Raw genomic sequence first — 25,084 nt, forward strand, 5'->3', positions numbered from 1 at the left:
ACAGATGTTAGCTCAGGGCCAATTTTCCTCACCAAAAAATAAAAATAAAATAAAATAAATGTAAGTAAATAAAAACATACACAAAGAGGGGTGTGTGTGTGTGTTTGTATTTATATAAGATGTCTGAAATGATATAAACCAAATGTTCCTAAGTTTAGGTAGATACTTCTGGGGAATGAGATGGCAAAACAGAGGAATCTTTTTTTTTAACCATTATTTTTATAATAAAATCCCATTAAAATAAAAATAGGAAATAAATATTCATACTTTTGACATAATAATCTCACTTCTAGGAATCTATACTAATAAAATAACAAGAGACGTAGAGTTTATACCTATTGATATTCACCAGTGAGTTCTTTAGCATGTTAAAAAGCAGGTAATAATCTAAATGTCTAACAACAGATTGGATAACTAAATAAAATGCAATTCATTCAAGTGATGGACTATTTAATACACATTAAAATTACATTTTAGACAATAAGGACATGAAAATGCTCATGTTATAATGTTATATAAGCAAAGCAAAGCAAAGAATGAATCTGTATTTATGGCATTACACCAATTTGTTAGGAAAGAAAGGCAAAAAAGAGAAAAAAAAGATATATGAATAAAAAAAAAACTTCAATAAAATCTACCAAATGTCATTAATGGCCATTTCTGGATGAGATTCTATAATTTTAGGTTACTTCTTCATGATTTTTTTGTATTTTCCTAATTAAAAATAATATAGTTTTTAATCAGAGAATTGCAGATATTATTTGTAGTAGCTATTTTGTACACTGGTTCCTTTCTAATAAGTAATTCTATTTTTATTCAACCCTCAAGTCAAGCACTCATACAAGAAATATTTATTTGCTAAGATAGTAGGTTCCAGTACCCACTTATCCCTCCACTCATCTTATTTCTATGAGTAAGTAACATGCATTTAATACTCTCTGGGGATGATATTTTCTTTGACTTGCATATCATAACAATGATGCTGCCTTAAGGAATACTTGCAATTAAATATATTTCAGGAATAATTATGTTCTTAGTTGGAATTAAACCTTCTACTTGGCCTTTCTTCAATGCCTTTGGTCAGACTTTCATGAAATAGACTAATAGAAAACTACCACATTTTTTGTATAGGTTTAGACATACTCTTAGAGAGTATAAAACCAGCTCTTTTAGGGGGCATAAACGAACTACTAATAGAAAATTTCATTTTGAACTATCACATTTAATTTAGACAACTACATTGGGAGTGAAGTTGGCCATTAAACAATGAAAACTTCTACATATCTATATGCTCACTGTCAGGAAGGCCTAACAAATTCAACTTGAGATGATCTATGTTTTTCTGTACATAAGGAGAAGACTGAAAGAATATTTACCAAAATGTTTATAGTATTCAAGTAGTTGCCTCTGAGGACTGGCAGAACAGAGCATAAAAAAATAAGAGAGATCCCACAAGCCACATATAGAAATAAATCTGATTATATTATAAACATGTCTTCCAGATATCCTATCAATAGAAGTCTGAATTTATAAACTTTTCAAATCAATCAACTATGGACAACAACTATAATAGTTACTTTGCCAAATAATCCAAACTCCCAATTCTTCTAAGTCACAACATATAAGCACACATATAAATGAGTAAAGGCATACATTCCATATATTGAACATTTATTTGGGAGACATTTAACACTTGTATTACTCACATACCTCATATAAGGAACGTGATTTAATTTCAATGGCTCTGTTTGTTTAACTATAGGACATTTCTGAAATCAAACTCCTTCATGTGAATAGTCATGTTTGAATCAATACATCTCTCTCTCTCATTTTCTCCCCCTCTTCCCCTCTCCCCTTCTCCTCCTTTCTCCCAATGTCCCTCTCTCCCTCCCTCTCTGGAAACAATGTAGGACAGATATTTCATTCATTAAAAAATGGAACTGAAATTATTTTTTCTTACAGGTAATAATATTCATATTTATATAAATTCATAGCATAAAATATTTTGCACTTCAGTTCAACTAATTTTAAGACATAAAAATGTTATTGACTGAAATTAACATATTTACAGAAAGAGAATGTAAAAAATATCTGTTTTGAAATTTTAAGGATAGCACTCATTACAACCATTTTTATTCATGATCTGAATCTGTCTCCCACAATACGAAGTGGATCATTATTAATCTGCAGTACAAAGAAAAGCATACAAAAACCTGGATTGTTATTAAATCGTTAAACTGAGACAGAAAATTAAAGTGCACAGAGAAGCTCACACTGGAATTAACTGATATACTACTAGCTCTATTTTAAATTTTTTTCCTACATTTTTTCTCAAGCAAAATATACTCATTATATTCAAGGAAAAATACCATAATGCATTTGATTGCATGTGGCTGCTTTCTTACTTTTTATTAATATAATTACTGAAGTTCTGTATTCTAAGGTACACATTATACTTTGTATCCATGGACCCTCCTTGATACATAAAGGTGTCATCAAGTATGTAAAAAATAAACAGGTCAGGAAATAGAACAAAAATAGGACAGTAAAAACAATACAGTATTCACTTTTGTTTCCTTTAATGCAAAAGTGTTAACAATTGCTTTCTGTTGGCTTATGGAACTAGAGAATATATATTAGAACCTTGGTACTCAGAACAATGATTTCCCATGGCTATTATTTGTCTAAGAAGCAATAAGCCATATAATTTACAAGAAGAAAGCTACTGAATCCTTCAGAAGACACAAGCTGGCAGTCTATCTTCAATGCAAAATAACAAGGTGGCAGGAGTGTGATGAAGAAACCAGTCTTTGAGAACATCATGTAAGGGAATCCAGCTGTGCTTGTATGGTCTCTAGCTATTTACAAAGGGAAAAAAAAGAGAAAGTTGGTGAAGGGAGAGAAAGTCACATGAATTGTTGTTTAGAAACACGCAAATAGAAGGGAAAGAATGGCACTGGCAACTATGCTTATTAAATCCATTCACATAGCAATAAAAATACCACTTACAAAATTTTTCTTTTTATGTGAAGATATTAGAATTCATGCTTGCTATCTAAGTTTTCAAATTGTAAAGGAGGATTTCTAAACACTACTGTTTTAAATATACCCAGCTGTTTCACTTTAAATGATCTCTACATAAGATTTGGGGGGTTGGGGGGTGGTAGTGCATTTTCCTGGATTACAAAATCAGTATTTGGAAAGAAACATGAAATATGCCCAAAGAGAAATCTTTAAAGGCCTGACATCTTCCTTTTCCCTTGGGCCCAGAAATTAAAATGTTTAACATTACCTATATCTGAAGTGCCAGCGTGGCTAGGTACCACACGGTTCATTACCTAGTGCTTTATATTAAACCAACAATCTTACTGCTTTAATTAGAACTATTTCTATTTTGTTCTTGATTTAGTTTGTCAGATTCTCTTCATCTCGGCAATGGTTCCTACTGTGAAATATTAAGGTGTTTACAAGGAGAGTTTAAAGAATTTAGCTCCATAATATGGCATTCAAAAATAAGAATTCGTATGAGAGAATTATGTTAAGTGAAATAAGCCAGCAAGAGAAAGATAATCTGTGTATGACTCCACTCATATGAGGAATTTAAAACTATGGACCAAGAACAGTTTAGTGGATACCAGGGGAAAGGTGGGGTGGGGGGTGGGCGCAAAGGGTGAAGTGGTGCACCTACAACATGACTGACAAACATTAATGTGCAATTGAAATTTCACAAGATTGTAACCTATCAATAACTCAATAAAAAAAAAATAAGAATTCGTAAAAATGAAGGAAACATTATTTAAAAACCCACATATCAGGAATTATTTTAAAAATACAGACCTTGTTATAGAAATCAAACAACTCCTTGTGACTGAATTCCACAAGAACTTTCTCCAGGCTCTGTAAGGAAGAAAAAGAAAGAAAGAAAAAATTTAGTTATATACAACTTACATTGCATTTTTCTCCTCTCCAGTCAGCCCCAGAATATGCCATATTATTCTCTGAGGGGTTTTGAAAAAAATACTTACCTGCCCTACTCAACCCCACTGTTCCTAGAACTCACAAATGCACTTAATAACACTCCTCTTTAGCAGAAGGTTTCAACTCTATAGGGACATCTGTTCTTTAAGTTGACTCCACAAAGGTTAATAAAATATATGCCAGCAAGAGAACAATTTCATTACCTATTTTTTTCGAGACAGAGATAATAGATGAGATTATATTTCATCTCTCTCAGCAGTCCATTTGAAATCTAGTAAATACCATTACACAAAGACACTGGAGGCGGCATATCTGATTGAACTCATCCAGCCATTAATGCCGCACATCAGCACAGCTGCTGCCTCCAAGTATTAATTTAACAGTTATGATCTTAACATGCTGAGATTGTTACCTTTTTTAATGTACAGACTCAGCAAAAGTTAACAATTAACAGCTTCAGAGCTAGGACCTAAACAGGCTCCTTCATTTCACCTCCCATCCGATAGAGAAATCTTTGTGGATGCTACAAATGCTAAGTGGTATTTTGTATGTATGCATGATGGTGTAGGAAAGTGCAACATTAACCCAACCCACCCTGACTGGCTTTTGGTTGATTTTGTAAACTGAGGCAACAACTAGTTTCTGAAGATTGTTCAGATATGTTTATTTTATTCAACACACCTTTGGGGAGTGAAAGTTAATGAGGAGAGAATGCCAAGAATGTGCTACCTGCTCTGACCACACTGTTATGCTCACCTGACATCAAACAAGCACCATGAACTGAAGAAGTGGGAAACTGCTGCAAACAGACATTGACTCATGTATTTAACTGCCTGTGGTTATTTCCAACATTCTAGTAATTCTAGTTCGCAGTTTTTATGTTTACTTTTTTCCTGTTTTATTTGTTTTAATGATTTCCATTACAAAGACAACATTTTCAAAACAAGTTATCTCCAGCTAACTCCAGGAGAGTCAATGGGGCTATGTTCAGAAATGGCACCTCTCTTTTCATGAAGCCTGAACACAAAGGATCCAATTCTACACGCCTTCCTTTTCTCTCATCCACCCACCTAAGTATTTAAGCTTTAAAATGAATGAAGAAGCATATCTGCTTCAAAGCCTCATCCTTTAGGAATGTCAGAAAACTAGAAATTTTTCAAACTGTATTAGAAAAATTAGTTGGCTAATTGGCATATATCATTAGACCACCACAGGCCGAATCAGTATTATCTGGCAGTGCTATATTTCCTCATATTTCCTCCCAGCCGTTAAAGGGAGATGATGGGCCTAGGTTTAGCCTAAAGAAAAACAAGGCAAGTTCATTACTTTTCCCCCAAACCAAAAGTTAGGAGGGATTGAAGACTGAATCAGCACGTGCACAACTAATTTGCTGTACCCCTAGAGGTAGCAGCCAAGCTTTGCTTTGCTCTGTTTCAAGGTAGTTTTTCCTAAAAAGTTACAACGAGGAAAGAAAAAGAAGGTAACTTTGAAAACATACTTCTTAAAATAACAATAGCTAAAATAATTTGTGTGTGTGCATGAGTGTATGTATAAATATAGATAGGTGTATATATTTTTTATATATACATATAGAAATTTAGTGTCTTGCCTTCTTGAAATACTTAGCCCCAAGAAGGAAAAATGGTGATACCTGAGATAAAATATGCCTATGTGTGGCATAATCAATGGTAGCTATTATTATCATTTCCTGTTCAATCCACGACTTAGAGAAGATCATGAGACTATGGGAGAATATGGGAATGGTTTTAAGTGTTTCATGTCTATGTGTAGAGAGATTATCCTTAGAATTTGAGAATCTATGTTTACCCAAGGGATGGCCAAAGGCAGTTGTTTTTTAGGAGGGTAAGGTTGGAGCTTAGACGTGTAGGATAAAAAGGAAAGTGGGGCTGGGCAAGGCGCCCACACCCCACATTGTCATGTTCTGACATGGAACCCCACAGAGTCTAAGAATTTTAAATTCAGGTCTGGGCTTCCAGGATAATACAAAGGTATCTTATCAAGAAAGAAGTACAGAACACGTTTTATTTAACAGTTTGGTAACTTTATTTATGATTTTAACTTTAGACATATGGTCCATGGCCTCCATTTTTACCCTTGCTTCAGGTCCCACAAATATTAGGAGTGGGCCTGATCAAAATTCTTACTGGGACCATAGCATTTTTAGGAGGACACACTCTTAGCTTTCTTTAAGAATATAACTAGGAAGGTATATTCAGATTCACTTGTCAAACCAGAATCCTCTCTCTAACTTCACTGTTTACTCTTCAGAAAATCTATGTAAGGTGCTAGCCATTAAGGAAGCATGTTTTCAAACAACTTCTCTTCAGTTTAATGTCTGGACACAAATCAACGGCAGTCCAGACCCAACAAGGATGTAAGAAAAGCATTAAGTTTAATGAGAGTTCAATTATGAGTATTTCAGGGGTGCTTCTGTTTGGATTGTCTAGCTCTACATACATCTTAGTTTATTTTATATACTTCTGGCCTTTGACTCAACTCCTGGTCCATTAGTATCTTTGTTAAGGGAAGAGGAGAAAAAAATAAAATGAAATTCAAACCTACCATCTCAGCTATCAGCAGCAACTCTAACAATAGGCTTTCTGGAGGAAGAGGTAGAAAAATCTGGCTAAAGTAGTTTTATAGGCTGAATTTGACAATGGATTTAATTTATCCATGTGCTTCCTGTTTATTACTGTCAATAGATAATGAGGCTTGATTATTTAGTCGTAATTTTTTTCCCAAAGAGTCAGAAAGATAGTCTGGATAATAAAATGTAGCCTATTATGTCATACTAAATAAGAGGGGAAATATCTTAGAGGCATAAAACTACAGTCTCAAGTCATCAAAATGCATTGTCATCTTGTCAGTTATATATCAAAACTATTTTAAACTTGAACTACATAATTCTAATCACTCAGTGAAACGAAATAAGTATATATTTCTAATACATATGTGTATGTATTTTTAATATATATGCATATATTTTTTTTACATATACACACACACTGTAGATAGTACTGTACTTTACTTTTTACATAGTCAAGTGCTTAGGAAAAAAGTTTATGAGAACATACATACCTATTCTTCTAGTAATCAGGTACAAAGGATATTTTTATATAAGGAAAACTGTATTTTAAGTTAAAAAATTTTTAAAGAAATTGATAATTCTAACAGAGAGTTTATATTGTCTTCCCAAGAAATATAATGACTAGACAAATAATACAAATTATTTCTAGGAGGGCTTTTTGTTGCTTGTTTAACAGGAGTAGCAGTAGATACTGCTATTATCCAGGACAACTCATGGGAAACATTTACTAGATTTGGTAAAAAATAAAGTCAATTTAATGATAGCTATCTAGGCCAAGATATTGTTATACATACCCTTCCACATAAATGAAGAATATTTTAAACATAAAAATGAAGTCAGTAAATAAGACATTGTTTTGCTTTATTTTGCTTTGCTGTTGTTACTGTTTTGTTGGAGGCAGAGAGGGTGGTTGATTTGTACTAAGTCCTCCCCACTATCGCATGGTCCCTCTTGAGACAGAAGTACCTATATGTGTGATGTTTTGGAGGCTACTGCAAACAATATCTGCTCATGTGAGAATAAAGCAGGAAAACACTGTTCTTAGTCTTTTATTCTTGGTTCTACACAATCTTTCTTAATCTTTCTATTTTTTTTCGCCATAAGACTCCCCCAAAATCTCTGCTCCAACCAAACTGGTGTATTCACTGTCTCCCAAATATCCCACACTTTCCTGCTTGTTTTTGCTCACGTGGCCTCCTATTCCCAAGGTAGACTGTAGTTCTAAATGGGTAAGGTAAAACAAAAAGGCTAAAGGAAAATTTAAGTGAATACCTCCATAACCTTGGGGTATATAAAGATTCCTTTAAAAAGTCATGAAAATACATAACTATATAATCTTTAGTTAGCAAATAAGTTGTTAGTAAATATACTAACCATAAAGAAAATGATTGATAAATCAGAATATATTAAAATTCAGAACTTTCATTCATCGAAACATATCATCAAAAGGTTGAAAAGATTAGCCAGAGAGACTCATATCCAGAATACATGAAAAATCCTACAAGTCAATAAAAAAAGAGATAAAACTCAGTTTAAAACTGGACAAGAACATATATCAAATCACTATGTTGTACACTTAAAACGAACATGACGTTATGTCAATTATATCTCAATAATTAAAAAAAAGCCACCTGGGTGGCAGTGTTTGGCTGGGGAGGAGGAGGAAACTATTAAGAGATTCTTATGATGCTAGATTAGATTGTCAGAAGGGACTCCAGCTAATGTGAATGATCTGAAAGCCTGGCTGGTGGTGGAATGTAAGGGGGTGGGGGAGGAACTAACAATTAGTGACAACCTTTCTCTTGGTAGGTTTCCCAGCAGTTTCCCCAGCTGAGAGGGGTGGGTCCAGGTTGCCCAAGAGTGCCCTGGATTGACAGGCTTGCTGTGATTAAAAAAAAAAAAAAAAACCACAAGAGACTTGAACAGGAACTTCACAGAAGAGGATGTCCAAACAGCCAAAAACATATGAAAATATATTAGTAACCATACTGCTGGAAGGGATGGAAATTTGTATAACTACTCTGGAAACTTGTTGGTATTATTTACTAAAGCTAAATATATGTACACCCTATGACCAAGATATTCACTCCTAAGCATTAATAATTTGCTCAATAGAAATGTACACATTTACCATTTGCACCATGAGACAGGTACAAGAACAGTGATCATTATTCAAAAGAACCAAAAACCAGAAGTAACCAAAATATCTTTCAACAGAAGAATATATAAATAAATTGTAGTATAGTAATATAATAGAATGTTCTACAGATGTGAAAATAAACTATAGTTAAATACAACATCACGCATTACTCTCACAAATGTAATGTTGAATATCAGAGGCAGGCACAGAAGAACAATACTGATTGATTTTGTTTACATGAAAATTTAAAAAAACAACAACAAAAAGGATTCTAGAGGGGCCGGCTCTTGGCATAGTGGTTGGGTTCACACGCTTTGCTTCAGCCACCCAGGGTTCACAGGTTTGGATCCTGGGTGTGGACTTACACACTGCTCATCAAGCCAGGCTGTGGCAGCGTCCCACATACAAAATAGAGGAAGAATGGCACAGATGTCAGCTCAGGGACAATCTTCCTCACCAAAAAAAGGTTTTAGAGACAAACGCTTAGGTGGTAAACTACAAAGTAAAGCCACAAAGATATTACCAGAAGTATCAGAGTAGTGATCACCTCTGGGTGACTGGCAAGAGGAGGTAGTAATTGGGAGGAGGCATAAAAGAGGCTTCTGAGGTAATGGCAATAATTCATCTCTTGATCTTGGTGGTTGGTAAAAGGGTGTTCTTTTTTTGACAAATCATTGTGCTCTTTTTCTGTATGTGTGTTATATTTCCCCCCCAAAAAGGGGAAAAAAAGATGGTATTGTTATGTGTGAAATTCCTTTATTCATTTTTACTCACTAAATATGTATTAAATGCCTGCGAGGCTTGTTCTAGGCACTATGTATACAGGAATGAGCAACAGAGACAACTTCCAGTTGAAGAAGATAGACAATAAACAAGATACGTAATAATAACAATAATGATCATCATCATCATTATAATTCACATACATACATGTAGAAATGTTTGTTGGTGACAAATGCTAGGAAAAAAATAAAGCAGGGATAGGGAATTTGTGTTTATGGGAATGGGTGGAGATTTAAGACAAGGTGGTCAGGGAAGGTCTCACTGAGATCGTGACATCTGACAAGATTTTGAAGAAGTGAGGGAGTAAAAAAGACAATCCTCAGAATGGGAGAAAATATTTGAGAATCATCATCTAATAAGAGTATAATACCCAGAATATATAAAGTACTTCTATAATTCAATAACAAAAAGACAAACACAATTTAAAAACAGGCAAAGGGCTAGAAGAGGCATTTCTCCCGAGAAGATATATAAATGGCAAGTAAGCACATGAAAGATGATCAACATCATTAGTCATTAGGGAAATACAAATCAAAACCACAATGAGGTATCATTTCATACCTAATAGGAAGGGTGTAATTTTTTTAAATGCAGGAAAAAACAAGTGTTGGTGAGGGTATGGAGAAACTGGAATCCTCATACATTGCTAGTGGGAATGTAAAATGGTATAGCAGCTGCGGAAAACATTGATAGTTTCTGAGAAAGTTAATCACAGAATTACCACATCACCCAGCAATTACACTCCAGAGTATACACCAAAAAGAAGTGAAAATAGGAACTCAAACAGACACTTGTACACCAATGTTTATAGCACCTTTTCAATAGCTATTTAAGGCAATATGTTGACATTACAGCAGTTAAAATTTTGATGAAAAAAGAGGGTAGAGGAAGTAAGACCATAAGGAATATAGAGACGCTACTCAGAGTAGCGCATCTTGTACTCCTCCATCAACCATCAGTTTAGGCCCTGTTATGCGCTGAATTGTGTCTCCTCAAAATTCATAAGTTGAAATCCTAACACCTGGTACCTCAAAATGCAACTGTATTTGGAGATAGGGTCTTTCAAGAGGTAATTACGGTAAAATTAGGTCATGTGGGTGGGCCCTCATCCAATATGACTGGTGGCCTTATAAGAAGAGGAGATTAGGACATCAACACACAAAGGAGACCATATGAAGACACTGGAGGAAGACGGCTATCTACAAGCCAAGGAGAAAAGCCTTAGAAAAAACCAATCCTGTCGACACCTTGATCTCAAACTTGCTAGCCTCCAGAACCGTGAGGAAATAAATGTCTGTTATTTAAGTCACCCAGTCTATGGTACTTTGTCATGGCAGCCCTAGTAAAATAACATAGGTCCTATCATCTCTTCTGGGATGGACAGAAGAGAAGATTTTAACAGCAATGGAAAGCCATTGGGGGGTTTTAAGTATAAGAATGATATAATTATATTTATATATTAACAACTCATTTTGGCTTTTATTTGTAAATGGATTAGAGTTGGCCCAACTGGATGTGGAGAAACCAGTTAGGAGCCTACTGCATTAGTCCAGGCAAAAGATAGTGACTTGATCTAATGTGATGGCAACAGTGACAGAAAAAAGTGAAAAAACTTGAGATACGGTTTGGAGGTAGAAGAGAACACTTTGTGACAGATTTGAGGTGAAGAGGGAGATGAAAGAACAGAAGGAGTCAAGAAGGCCTCTCAGGTTTCTGGTAGGAAAAACTAAATGGATGCAACTGAGATAGGAGACTCCAGAGGAGCAGATTTGAAGAAAGGGAGAAGCAACAGTCCGGTTTCAGACATCAATAGCTTGATATGTTTGTGAGATTCCCCTGAAAATATATGAAATAAGTCTGGTAAGCCAGAAAAGAGCTTTAGGTAAGAGATATATTTTGGAGTTACGGATACACTGATATTTAAAACTGGACGAGATTGCTCAGGAAAAGAAAGCAGTATGAGAAGAGAGGGCAGGCTGGGGCTGAACCCTACAGAATTCCAATATTTGGGGTAGGTGTGTGTTCCATAAATGATGAGTATCACCAGGTTCACAAATGTTCCCTGTACGGTATGTGGAAATGCATGGTGGGCATTTATCACCTGAATCAAAATAATTTAGTACGTTAGTTTACAGGCAATAAAACTGGGTGGCTTATTTTTAAATATGCCTTCAATCTTCCATTTTCCAGGAAAACCCATTAAAGTCACTAATATTGTTAACTAAACATACACAGACTAGAAGATTTACTCTCTTTCTTCTGCCTTACACATATAAGATTACAACCAAGAATCTATTTAGGAAATTCATTACTTATGTTGTCTAAGCTGGTCTCATTCATTAATACCAAACTTAGACTTTCCACATCCTATCTGAAAACACTGCAAAGTGAAAGTGAAAGTGCAAAGATTAACATTCTGCCAATTTCTCAAAAAAGAAGAAAGATGTATTTGTTCACCCATTCCTTTTTATTTTTAATTTGTAATCCTGTCTATGAGTACCTGGATAATGCTGCACATACCCATTAGCAAAATTCCCATGGAAATAGAATTTAGTAAGGTCTTCAGAGAGGTCTAACTTGATGAAAGCTGACAGTAAAAATATCCTTTGCTTTCCCATTAGGTAGGTATTAGGAACATGTATACATTTCCAAGAGAAAAATGCATTAGCCTCTTCACAAATTATGCAAGCAGAAATATCCTCTAAATAATATAGACATAAACTAGATAAGAATTAAACCAAATTTACATTGCTTAGTTTTTAGACTCAAGTTGGATATCAGAATTAGACATGATACAATTATCTTTTCACCTAGAAAATCAGGAGTGGAGGATCCCAGTAAAAGAAAAACTACTAATCTCTTGTCCTAGTTAAATCTAAAAATACTCTGCTATGTACTTAAAGAGGAAGTTTTCTCCTTTTCAGTTACAGAAATGAAGGAAAGAGATAAAATTTAAGTAATATTTCAAGTTCTACTGAATGGGTTTATAAAAGAAAAATTATTAGTAACCATTTACTAAATAAATACATCTATAGATTATATTCTCTACAATTATAACTATATGCAGTTATAGATCGTTGTAAACATATTCCAGTATGTCTATTATTATTTGTTGACTATCTTCACTATTACTGTTCATAAAACTAGGGATATAAGGGGCTGGCCCCGTGGCCGAGTGGTTAAGTTCGCGCGCTCCGCTGCAGGCGGCCCAGTGTTTCGTTGGTTTGAATCCTGGGCGCGGACATGGCACTGCTCGTCAGACCACGCTGAGGCAGCGTCCCACACGCCACAACTAGAGGAACCCACAACGAAGAATGCACAACTATGTACTGGGGGGCTTTGGGGAGAAAAAGGAAAAAATAAAAAAAAATCTTTAAAAAAAAAAAAAAAACTAGGGATATAATTTAAGCTTCTATTATAGACTGAAAAACCATGAAACTCTACTCATACATACAAACATTAGCCATTTCTGTCACCTATAATATTCAGTCATTCAATAAACATTTAAAGAATACTGACACAGAGATGAATACGCCATGGGAAGCAGAATACTCTTGACCAGAGAAAGGCCCTTTTCCAGGTAGACAGGTCGCCCTTTACAGCTAAACTCCCAACTACAGGAAGAATGTACATGGGACAGCGAGGGAGGAAGGGATCTTCTGCCCATCTGTCAGATCAAAGGAATCAATTTTGGCAACTGAAGGGGTAAATAGATGCTACAACGAGCTCTGATTCAGACAGTACCAGCTTGAGAAGATGCAAGCAAAAGCATTCGAGGTAGAGGGAAACCAAATTTCCACTTTTCTGTGAAGCAGCTTGACTATATGATCTCCCAAAGTTCTTTTCAATTCTGTGACTTGAGGATGCTGAAAGGCACACCCATAGAATCAAAGTAAACTGATAAAATGGGGTAGATAGAGAACCACAAACTGTCAGTAAGAAAGAGATTTAGCAATAACCTAGTTCAACCCTCTTTTTTTAATAGATGAGGAAACTGGTCTCACAAAGTTAAACTAACTCATGAAGTGTACAGTCGTGGGACTAGTCATTGTTCTTTCCACTGCATCACGGTGACTCAGGATAAAATAGCACTTTCACCTGCATACCAAGCTAATTTATAGAAAAAACTTTTCCCTATGAATTTGCACAATTACTGCCCTTCTCTAACTCATTCTACACAGAAATACATAAAAGCTTTGCTGAGGGTAAACAGTTTGATAAATATGGCTGATGAGGTGCCAAGCTGTCTTAAGTAATAGAGGTATAATGTAAGGTTAAAGTCTTCAATTTCTCAAAAATTTTCAGAAAAAAATATAAGCAACTCTCTTTGTCTTGCCTATACTAATTTAAAAAAAAAGAAACACCGTGAAAATTTCACAAAAGTTAACATAATACCATTGTCATATTTAAAATTCTAATTCCAAACAAAAATGTACTAGCCCAATGAATATACTACATCATACAGAAACAGAGCAAGAGAAATGATCACTTTCACCTGAATATGGAGCTGATTTCTGCTGCTCCCTCAAGCCCTGTGATTCCAAAGGCTCTTCATTAAAATACTGCCAACTCCAGCAGGCTCCAAAACCTCATGGGCATGGCTTTGCTGTTTGCGGAGGGCAGTGGGCAAACTGAAAACCCTGAGCTTATATCAAAGTTTGATAAAGTTATAAAAGGACAACTGCAACAAAAACATGGAATATAAGCCACAAAAGGCATTTTCCCAGGGTTAAATCAACCAACTATAACTTTTATTTTTTGAATCTTTGAAAAGTACAGTTTGACAAATATTTACCTATTTAAGAATATAGGCAGTACATAAACAACAAAAGCAAATTTCAAGCTTATTAACATGGCATTCAAGACTTCCAAAATCTGGCCCATGACGCCTCCTACAGCCTCATCTCTTAGCATCTTCTTAATGCACTGCATGCACCAGCAGTACCAATAGTATTCTGCATACTGGCCTTTGGGTCTTTGTTCATGCTGTTCCCTGTGTTCTCCCAGTAGTGCTCTCAATTGCTCTTGCGTGTGCATGTACACACACACGTGCACAGACACCAGCTGTTTCACTTGGCTAGATCCTTTAATACTCAGTGGAGTTGACATCATAGCACCCTATGTGTATCTCCATCATTGCCATTCCCTACTACACTGCATGGAATTACCCACCCTTGTACCACAGATGGTAGGCTCTTCAAGGGTAAGGCCTATACTTTACTTTGTAGCCCAAAAGCCTAGTATAGTACCTAATCACAGTACTTAATATATGTTTACTGAGCTTAATTTTAAGAAAAGGAGGTTGCTAAATATAAATGTGCCCCCCCGCCCCACAGGGGAAAAAGTACTATATATGAAAAGTATCGGAATAAATGGATTTTGTCTAAATGATGACAAAGTTTCCAATTATTCTACAGAATTTGCCCCAATGACGAAAGTAGTCTTGTAGGTCTCACAACTCTCGTTACTCAGTAAATATGTGGGATAAATAACATAGTAATTAAACTCTAACTATTGAGTCCCTAGTTAGCTTAAAAAACGGCTTCTGCCACTTGAAGGTTACTGCTTCAAGTTGGCGAAAGCGGAAGATTTGAGGTTTTGTAAATATGTAGCTAAAAACACAACAGTTTTGGTTGTCAACATAACAATAAACCATTTTTGGCCAGAAACCTTTACTCAATATAAAAATTGTGTAAAAGCGCACATGACACATTATCACTGAATGCGTCATCAGAGGCATCTACTCCAGCTATTAGTACCCATAACCCATCATCTGTATATGCCCTTTTCATTCCGGCTAAAATATTATTTTATTCTTGTGTAGACGAAACAATATGTTTGGCAGTCACATCATCGCCATATTTTCTGTCCTCTCAAAACTTAACATGAGCAGATTACAAACTTGGAGCCAATAAAAATGCATCGCCTATAGTACTCATTAACTGTAATTTATTATGTGTATGCTGATATGTCATCATGATTTTCAGCTTTGGTACTGAAATATTTAGCTATGGTTGCTGAATATAATCAGAAAGATAAGAGGTTTTGAATATGATTACACGAAGCTCCTTAAACATAGTGAGAAATTATGTTAAGAAGAGTACTGACAGCTAAAAAATAGAGCCTTTTTCTGTAATAAATATTATAGATGATGTTATCTTTTTTGGGGAAATTATACTTTATTCTAATTATAAGTACTTATCTGATTACTGAAGCATTATTATTACAGATTCAGAATAGCTGCATTACCTAACTTCTCAAAACATGCGTTAGTATCCTAGCTGAGGGATTCCCGGTAAACTACAGACAGCAGACTGAAATCATATTATGTTTGCAGTGTGCATTTTTAAAGACCGTGAGCTCAATGCCCAAATTTGGGGTTGTCCCTTGTTCATAACATGACTTTATTATATTTTTAGAAATTTGGATGATGTGAGCATACTTTGAAGAGCTACTATATATTTTGCATCCTAAATTAAATAACCTAATGTAATTCACAGTGTTAAGAAAAAGGTAATTAAAAACATATGTTGGTTTAATTTTTTTCTAGCTTGTGCTATCAGGTCAGTCTTCAAGGAAAAGAGGACCAATATGTGCACCTAAATGAGTATTAATTTCACAATTTAGTTAGAATTTACTCTTCTCAACAGCTAATTAGCTCCTCTGTTTCAGCAAAATAAAAAGGGTGAGTTCAGCATTTGCTTCATCATGTGAAGGGCACTGATCTCATAAGAGGCACCTAAAAATCCATTGTTAACCTGCAGCATAACAATAAGAAATCCCCTATTTCACCCTCAAAACGTGTGGACCCAAAGTTCTAAAGACAAGCAGGTACAATAACTAATTTGATTATGGGGTTAACTTAGGGTAGTAACTTAATTAAGGCAGTAACTTAACAGAAGAAATTGTTAACTTGTAATCATGTTGTTCCATTACAAATTTTTAACTTATTATGGTGACATATGAAGACTGAGCTCATTTTTCCATCCACATTAGTTTTCTGCTAACCTAATTACCTGATGACAATTTGCAAAATCCTCTTGGAATCATCAAATGAACTAATAACACATATTTTATAAATGAAATAGTTCTAACGAGTTGATATTTTTCTATAATCCTGAGCATATCTGGAGCTCATAAACAAGGTTTTCGTTTTACATTTAAAATACAGAGTCTGGGGCCAGCACTGCTGGCCTAGTGGTTAAGTTTGGTGCACTCTGCTTTGGCAGCCTGGGTTTGGTTCCCAGGTGCAGAACTACACCACTTGTCTGTCAGTGGCCATGCTGTGGTGGCTGCTCATGTCAAAAAAGGGGAAGATTGGCAGTGGATGTCTGCTCAGGGCAAATCTTCCTCAGCAAAATAAAAAAATGAAATAAAACAAAACAAAATAAAATAAAATACAGTGGCTGGGGCATACTACTATCAATTCAACACAGATAGTACCGGGGGATAAATTCAGTTTGTACTATGGTACTTGAGTAAATGGTTGAGCAGGAGTTTTATTTTTTATTTAGGGAAAATAATAACATTGAAAAATTTAACAGCTTATGGAGATAATCATACACCATCCAACTCACCCATTTAAAATGTATAATTCAATGGTTTTTAGCATATTCACAGAGTTGTACAACTATCACCACAGTTAATCTTAGAGCATTTTCATCACCCCAAAAAGAAACTCCATACCCTTTAGCTATCATCCACCAGCCCTCCTAACCCCTTGCCCCACTCGCAGTCCCAGGTAACCAGCAATCTACTTTCTGTGCCTATAGATTTGCCTATTCTGGAAACAATATATATTTTAAACAGATCTCTAATGCACACCAATATTTAAGGAATGGGCTTCAAAAAAATAAAGTTTTGCAAACATAGAAACTGAGGAATGCCTTGAGAGGTAGGATAAAAACTAGAAAAGTGCTATCATGGACCCTAAAGAAAAAACAGTTTTAAGAAGGAAAGAGTGATTCAAGTGTCAAAGGCTCCCAAGAACCAACTGAGACAAGGACTAAGTTTTTATTTGAGATTCAATGAAAAGGAGAATGTTACTGACATTGGCATAAGTTTTTTTGTGGATTGGTGAAGAGAAGCCAACTCCACTTGATTACAGGGGTGAGTACAAAGTGAGGAAGTCACATGAATGTAGACCAGGGCTTAGTAAACTACAGGCCTAGGCCAAATCTGGCTTACTGTCAGTTTTTGTAAATAAAGGTTTATTGGAACACAGTCACACTCATTTGTTTATGTATTATCTATGGCTGCTTTTGTGTTACAACACCAGAGTTGTATGGCCTGCAAGCTTAAAATATTTACTATTTGGCTCTTTGCAGAAATAAGTTTGCCAACCCTTATTGTAAACAAATGTCTCAAATTATTAGTTCTAGTTACCAAAAGTGAGCTAATAAGCATCCATATTCCACATTATGTTCACTATTGTCAGTTGAAAATGACCTGCTGTTTATAGATAAGTGGTAGTAAGTAAAATCAGCTGTATTGAATACAGTGTAATTACTCATCTCACGGTTGAAATTCCAGGTCCTCTTCACTACCATTTGCTGTTTTATAGGAAAGGCTGGTGAGAGCTGCAGAGGCTGTTAGATCATATCTTTGGAATAAATAGAATGCATCGCTTAGCTCATATTTCTATAAATTTTCAAACATTAGTAAAGTCTTATATCACGCAAGTTTCTTCGAGAATACAAAGATGATTTTAAAATTGATATTTTAAAAAAGTAAATTTTGCCTCAAGTTTGCCAAATCCTTTCTAGTTTATTAATAATTGCTTTTCTGAATGATTAGTTCCAAGTATTTTATTTTAATGATATATATTCATATGAAGTCCATAAAAAATTTGTTTGTCAATTTTTAAACTTCAGTTTATCTACATAAAGAAGCCAAAGGTTTGAATCATAAGCATTAAAACTGGGTTGTTCAGCTTTTGCTTGTTGTATGTGGTCTTTGCCTGGAATGACTCATAACACAATAAAGCTACACAATTTGGTTTAACGTTTTGTATCTGTTGATGATTAGAGAGGCTAAATGCCTCTCTAGTCTAGTCATTAATATTAATGAGTTCTGTGACCTAGGCCAAGTTAATAAAATAAACCTTAAATATCCTATTAAGAAGTTCTCAATAATAATTTTGAACTTGGAATTGCTTTATAGAGTTTTTTTATAATGCTGGAAAATAAACAAGGGTTTCAAAGGCATTTCCCATCTTGGATGGGAAAAAAATAACAGAATTGTGAGAGTATCTATTAAACATCACTTTTTGATTACAGGTCACATAGGGCTGCTTCAAAATCACAGATTAATGGAACAGGGAATTAAGACATACGTTATTCCACAGATGACTGGAATACAATATGAGAACAGGTTAAATCTGTTTAACTCCAAGGTGATTATAAATAAATTTTACTTTCAAGTCAGATCTGAGGTAACAAATAGAAAATTGTTAAGGTTGGTGGGATTTACTGAAATAGATGTGAAAAAATCACTCATTTGCGTCATGGAGTTGGAAAAGGTCAATCATTTTGTAAAAATATAGAATGTATGCAGCAATATTATTTAAGGTGGGGTGAAATAATGGCTTAAGGGTCTCTCTCTTAGGCTTTTTGAAGAGACTGGCTTAAATAATAACTTGCAGAAACTTGTAGAAGCAACCAAGGACCATGTTGCAAATGAGAACTCTGCCAAATAGACACAGGCTCCTTCTAGATGGGCCAGACTAACTGGAAAGCAGAGCTAACTGACACCCTTCTTAAAAGATGATCTTCCACATGGGTGGCTTAGGGGTAATAACCATGTTGCTGGTCATGCTCTCAGTTTGGTCTTGGTTTGGAATGTTAACCTAGTTCATGGAGAGTGCTTATATTTATGCAGTCAGAACTAGATTTAAGATGGGTTCTAAACTATTCAAAATGTATGCAGCAGGATTGGTAATACACCCTAACTTTCATTTGGGAATGCTTAGGGCAAAGATTATATAAAGCAGCAGCATCCCTTCCCCTTTCCTTCCTATTCCCCATGGCATCACCTGGACCAAGCACTCATTTCTCAAAAATTAGAAGGCTGATTTTGCTTAAATCCCTTTTCTTCAGTCTCATCACTCCCTAGATCATTGTAAATACAGATGCCAAAATCAGTTTTTTAAAGTGCCACTTTCATCAGGTTGCTCTTCTACTAAAAATAGTCAATATCTCCCCCTTTACCAACAGTTAGAGTTTCACCTCTTTTGCTTAGAAGTCAAAGCTTTTCATAAACTGGTCCCAGCCTACTTTTTTCCTTTTTAAATTATGAAATATTTAAAATATTAAAATTACAGGGACTAATATAACAGATATTCATGTAACCCAACACCCAGATATGATTCATATTAACATTATGCCTTTAAAGAGAGTAAATAAGGAAAACAGTTAAAGTCTGCCACCACTTGTCTCATTTCCTTCCCTTTAGTAGAAGGATAAAGACTTACTAGAAAGAAAAATACAAAGTAGGAAATGAGAGACAATGAACAAAACACTTAAAAATACAATTCCTAACTACGCCAAGATTAGAAAAACGATTTTTTTTAAATGCTACCCATTTATTAATCTTAGATTAGAAAGTTGAAAATAAGTAAGAAAGTAACAATAAAATGGCAATTAATACCTCTTTTACCTTCATTTCAAATTTGTGACAGCAGTGAAATTAGACTTAGTCTTTGGAGATGGGATTTGACCATGCAGAAATGGGGTAAAGAATATTCACTAATTCTCCCACCTCCATGCCCTATTCCTCTAACAAAACATAGAGAACTAAGGCTGGCAAGGCATTGATTAGAAGGGGTGGAAGCCAATTATCTCCTTTAATAACGTATACGTATGCAAACCAAGATGGCTTACAATCTAAAAAACCAAAACAATTGGCAAAAATCATTTCTCGGTACAAAAATCATTTCTCGCTACATTCACGGAAAGTTGGGAGGGAGGTGCTTAAGAAGAGGCTAAAATATTTGAAAAGAATTGGTGTAATATTTAGATGGTGTTTTAAGAAAACGATAAGGGATAACTCTAAAATTAAAAATATACAATTTATTATATAAAAATCATGAAAAGTAAAATGAAAATGCTTGAAAAAAGATACCAAGCAAAAATATGGTTCTGACTAATCCTATTTTTTCTAACTTGAACTAAGTCAGATTTTTAATTTTATTTATTGCCTGACATCCAAAGGTCAATATAACCTATGAAGTAAAATCTGAAAGTCATAAGGAGAAACCACAGTCCGCATAATAATCTCAGCATAACTTGGTTCACAAATTGGGTTAGGAAATCACAGGTTTGGTGGGTAGCCCAAGATTTTTCCAAGTGTATCAGGTTCCCCCTGACAGGCTTGACAGGAAATCTTTCCTCCAGAAATACTATGTTCAGAGAATACTATTTCAGTATTTTGAAATAAGGTACACACATGTAACCATTCACATGACAGTAAAAATGAAATTATGTTGTGTCTTTAACATCTAAAGTGTGTTTAATATAAAGATAATAGTGTGCCTTAAATATTGTCAGGTTATGGAAAGACATTGAAAGAGTGTAATAGGAGTAGTTCTTTAGAAGGTAGGTTTATTTCTGTAGCATCAACTCAGACCTATTAGTTCAGCTGCAGATAATCTCTTCTAAGATCAGATGCAAAAAAACATTAAAATCTGTAAAATATTTTATACACCTTTATAAGAAAGAGATGTTAATCCTTAGCACCTTGGCCAGATTCCAGTTTGGATAATCCCCTTCCACTGAAATATTCTACAGTTAAAAAAGAAAAATGTAACAATTCAATTTTTTAATAATTTATAATTTGGATCTATAAATTACTAATACCTCAAAAAATTATGTGAAGTTTCCAATTTTAAATGAAAATATATGCATTATATTCAAGGATCCGTGTAAGCCCAAAGATTTTTCTTTTCCATATATTCAAATTAACTTTGGCCACCCTAGTTTTCATTTAGTTACAGAGTAAAATATTTTTTAAATATTTGATGTAATTCCTAAATATGCTCTCTATCCAAGTTTTAAAAAGTCTCAGGGCCACTCTTCTTTTTATCCTTCAATCCATCCAACTCTGATCATGGACTTCTTTTTCTAGAGTTTAGACCCTTCGAAGATTCTTCATTCTGGCAGAAATTCAAATTCCCCAGGTTGCCACCTCAACCCTTCCTCAGTTCAAGTTGAATTATCTTCTCCCTATGACCTCTCCAAAGATGCTATACAAATTTGCTAATTACTACCCTTGAACACTTCTTTATTTTCTCAAAACAATGCCTTTGTTCCCACTGCCCCTTTCAATGAGAATCTACTCCTCTAATCTCCACCCAGCAAAATCCTGCCATTTTTCAAGGGTCAGCTGACACACTTTGCCCATGAGGCCCTCCCCCATCTCCCAACAGAAATGTTTCTCTCCTTCTGAGCTCTAATATCTTCCATATTGAGGCAGTAGTCCCCCACCTATTACATTCTACCTTGTACTTCATTTTTTCCCTGAATATATCATCACTTTTCCAGTAGGATGAAAGCTTCCTAAGTAGAATCTTATCTTCATTTTAGTATAGCACAATGGTTAAGTGTGTGACCTCTGATGTCAAACCGATTGTATTTTAAACCAGTCTTCCTAAGTCACTGTCTTGATCAAATTATGAAATTTGAAATGTTCTCTGCCTCAGTTTCCTCATTTATCACACGGGATAATAACAGCACCTACCTGACAGGGATATGAGGATTAAAAATGTATTAGAGGTAGAAACACTTAGGCTAGTGGCCTGGTCCGGTATTCAGTAAGTGATCAATGATCACAAGTGTTGGCAATCTTCATCAGGATGATCATCATTTTTTATGCTCCATACGTACCTAACCCAGGGCCTTGAATACAACAAATGTTTAATAAATACTTGCTAAGTTTAATAGAATTTTTTTGGCTTTTCGAACTGAATGGAAAATAAAGCCAAATGGAAAATACTGAGTAGGGAAAACTGAAACCAAAATTCTCTCAAATGTAACATTTCAAAGAATCAATAAGTAGATAAACAATTAAATACAGAGAGTTATGTAAATGTTGTACAAATAAATTACTTTGTGGAAAGAGTGTAACATCACTGCTTGGATATAACCAATCAGAATTGTACAGTTACAATTCTGAAGGCTATTTTTATACCTATAGGTTGTCCGAGAGGACCCTTACATATATAATAAAGTTTGATTTCAATAGTATTATCAGTATTGCAGGAAAAATTCTGACTTTCAGGGAGAGTGAAAAAAATAGACAGTATGAGAACATTATGTTCTAGACAGAATGCATGTGGAAGGCTGGTTTCCTTTCCCACATGGCATTGCTTCATATTGAAATTGCATCTTCCAGCTATTTTTAGATGTAATGTCTCGAATATAGACCACCAAATAATGCAAAACTATGTTACTGTTTTGTGAAAGAGACAAAATGTCTCTAACATTTCTCCCTTCAGCACTTTTCTTTTTCTTCTTCTTCTCTCTAAAGGCCCCAAGTACATAGTTGTATATGCTAGTTGTAGGTCCTTCTGGGTGTGCTATATGGGATACCGCCTCAGCATGGCTTGATGAGTGGTGCCATGCCCGAGCCCAGGATCTGAACTGGCGAAATCCCGGGCCGCTGAAGCGCAGCCCGCGAACTTAACCACTTGGCCCTGGGGCCAGCCCCCAAAATGTCTTTAACAGAAAGAATCCATGAAGTTTGTTTTCACTGGTGACCTAATCCAGAGAGTAAGCCATAATATTAATATCAGAAATACTTTCACTACTCTTTTTCACAAACATGAAAACAAAATGAAAAGCCAACTGCTCTGACTATAGTGAGTATCTGAGATTTTCAGGACATGAACTCATGGTACGCACTATATGTCATTTACATAGTATAGACTTGCTTTGAAGAAGTAAATATTATTTTTAATGGCAAGGCAAATAAATCAAATGATGTGTTAGACTAAAAGAGCCGACTACATTTTGCATTTAGATGACATCTATCTTTCAAGGAGCTCAAGGCGTTTTGCAAAATCTGACAGAAACAGTATCTCTCTCCATTAAGCTCTGAACTAGGAAAAAGATATGCTAAGAAAGGCAAACGAGAAATTAGCAAGATGATGCAGGGCTTTGACCCAACAGTCACAAAGGAGATCAAAATGCCAGCTCTGTTATGTCAACAGGTGGGCCTCAAAACTACAGGCTTCTATTTTCAAATTAAGCCTTGATTTGTCTTTTACATGGCATTATAGTTAATGTCCTCTTGTCTTTTGATAAAAGAGGAGACTGAGAGTTGTAGAAAATCAAATCTTTTCATGCTAAGTGCTAGGGTGGAGGTAACAGTAATGTGAGGTGCCGTGAAATGAATTGTAAAATGACAGAACTAGATTTTAGTGAAGGCATGTCCTGAATAGCTGAACTTTCACGAAGCAATAATTTCTGTAACTACTGAAGCGAATGAACTAGAATATTAAACAGTATTATGACTTCATACATACATTCAAAATTTGATCTGAATTACAGTTGAATCAATCTGCAAAACAGAATCCTCCTTCTTCCCCCCAGCACCACGTGGATTCATCTAAGGAAAACGTAACCCCGAGAAAGCAGAGCCAGGTGGATCCCACATGGCAAGAGGCAGCTGGGACCTCGAAGAGTCTGACTTGATTTAGTAGCCACACTGTTAGTTGAAGAATCTGAAGCCCTGGCATTTTAAACAGCAGGGTAGAGGCTCACACTCTGGACCACGCCCAGCTCTCTCTAACTCTTGCTCTTCCCAGGAAATATGGTTTACAGCAATTCAAATACATCTAAGTGTTTAACACATTTAACAAAAAAGTCCTCGAAGAGCAAAATACGAACTCTTCATTTTCTAAAACGTACGTGTGTACAAATAAAAACTTGCTTATATATTAGTGAAGAACTTCTATAAAGCCAGAGAAATTTTTAGTCATGACAACCAAATATCAAACCTCATTTCAAGTTTTTTCCTTTGCTAGAATAACTGTTTCTATTAAAGTGACTAAAAAGACAATTTCCAAAGCACTGTTTTCAAATTTTATATCATTTTTAAAAAGTAAACAATGGTGCCTGATAATACATGACCATTTTTAAATGCAAGCTTGTAAAATATCTGACATTCAAATACTGCCAAATGTTGTACAAATGAGCCTAACTTGTGCCTCACATTTTTTAGAAATGAGTATTGAAGTTCTAAAATATTATTTTCGTTTTGCTGGTAGGAAATGTCAAGAACAAAATGCATAGGCATTTTATCTTTAGCTTACCTCACAGTAAGAAACTTGGGAATGCACAGACTAGGTCTTGACAACCAATACTTAGACAAGAATCCATTTTAGAATGAGTAGAGTTATACATTTGCAAATAATTAACATTAAAAAAATTGGCCCTAAATTCAGTCTTCAAGAAAATCGTATTAACTGCTAATGGTGAAATCCAGACATTATAATGTCTTGTTATAGTATTGGCAATTAAGAAACTGAAGAATTATGGACAAAATAAAAACACATAATGTATGTCACCTCTAAATCC

At 35.0% G+C, this 25,084-nt stretch overlaps 1 protein-coding gene across 1 annotated transcript in view; it reads right to left on the minus strand.

The window, feature by feature from the left end:
- Positions 1-1,654: 1,654 nt before the first annotated feature.
- The window catches only part of COMMD10 (COMM domain containing 10), a 170,243-nt gene continuing 146,813 nt past the window's right edge, over positions 1,655-25,084 (minus strand). The window contains exons 6-7 of the mRNA XM_046665221.1: positions 3,838-3,897; positions 1,655-2,858 (exon numbers count right to left, since the gene is read on the minus strand). Coding sequence (XP_046521177.1) covers positions 2,820-2,858; positions 3,838-3,897 — 99 coding nt within the window. The 3' untranslated portion in view covers positions 1,655-2,819. The remainder of the gene's footprint in view (positions 2,859-3,837; positions 3,898-25,084) is intronic.

Source organism: Equus quagga, chromosome 7 (genome assembly GCF_021613505.1).
Source record: "Equus quagga isolate Etosha38 chromosome 7, UCLA_HA_Equagga_1.0, whole genome shotgun sequence".
NCBI classification, from domain to species: domain Eukaryota; kingdom Metazoa; phylum Chordata; class Mammalia; order Perissodactyla; family Equidae; genus Equus; species Equus quagga.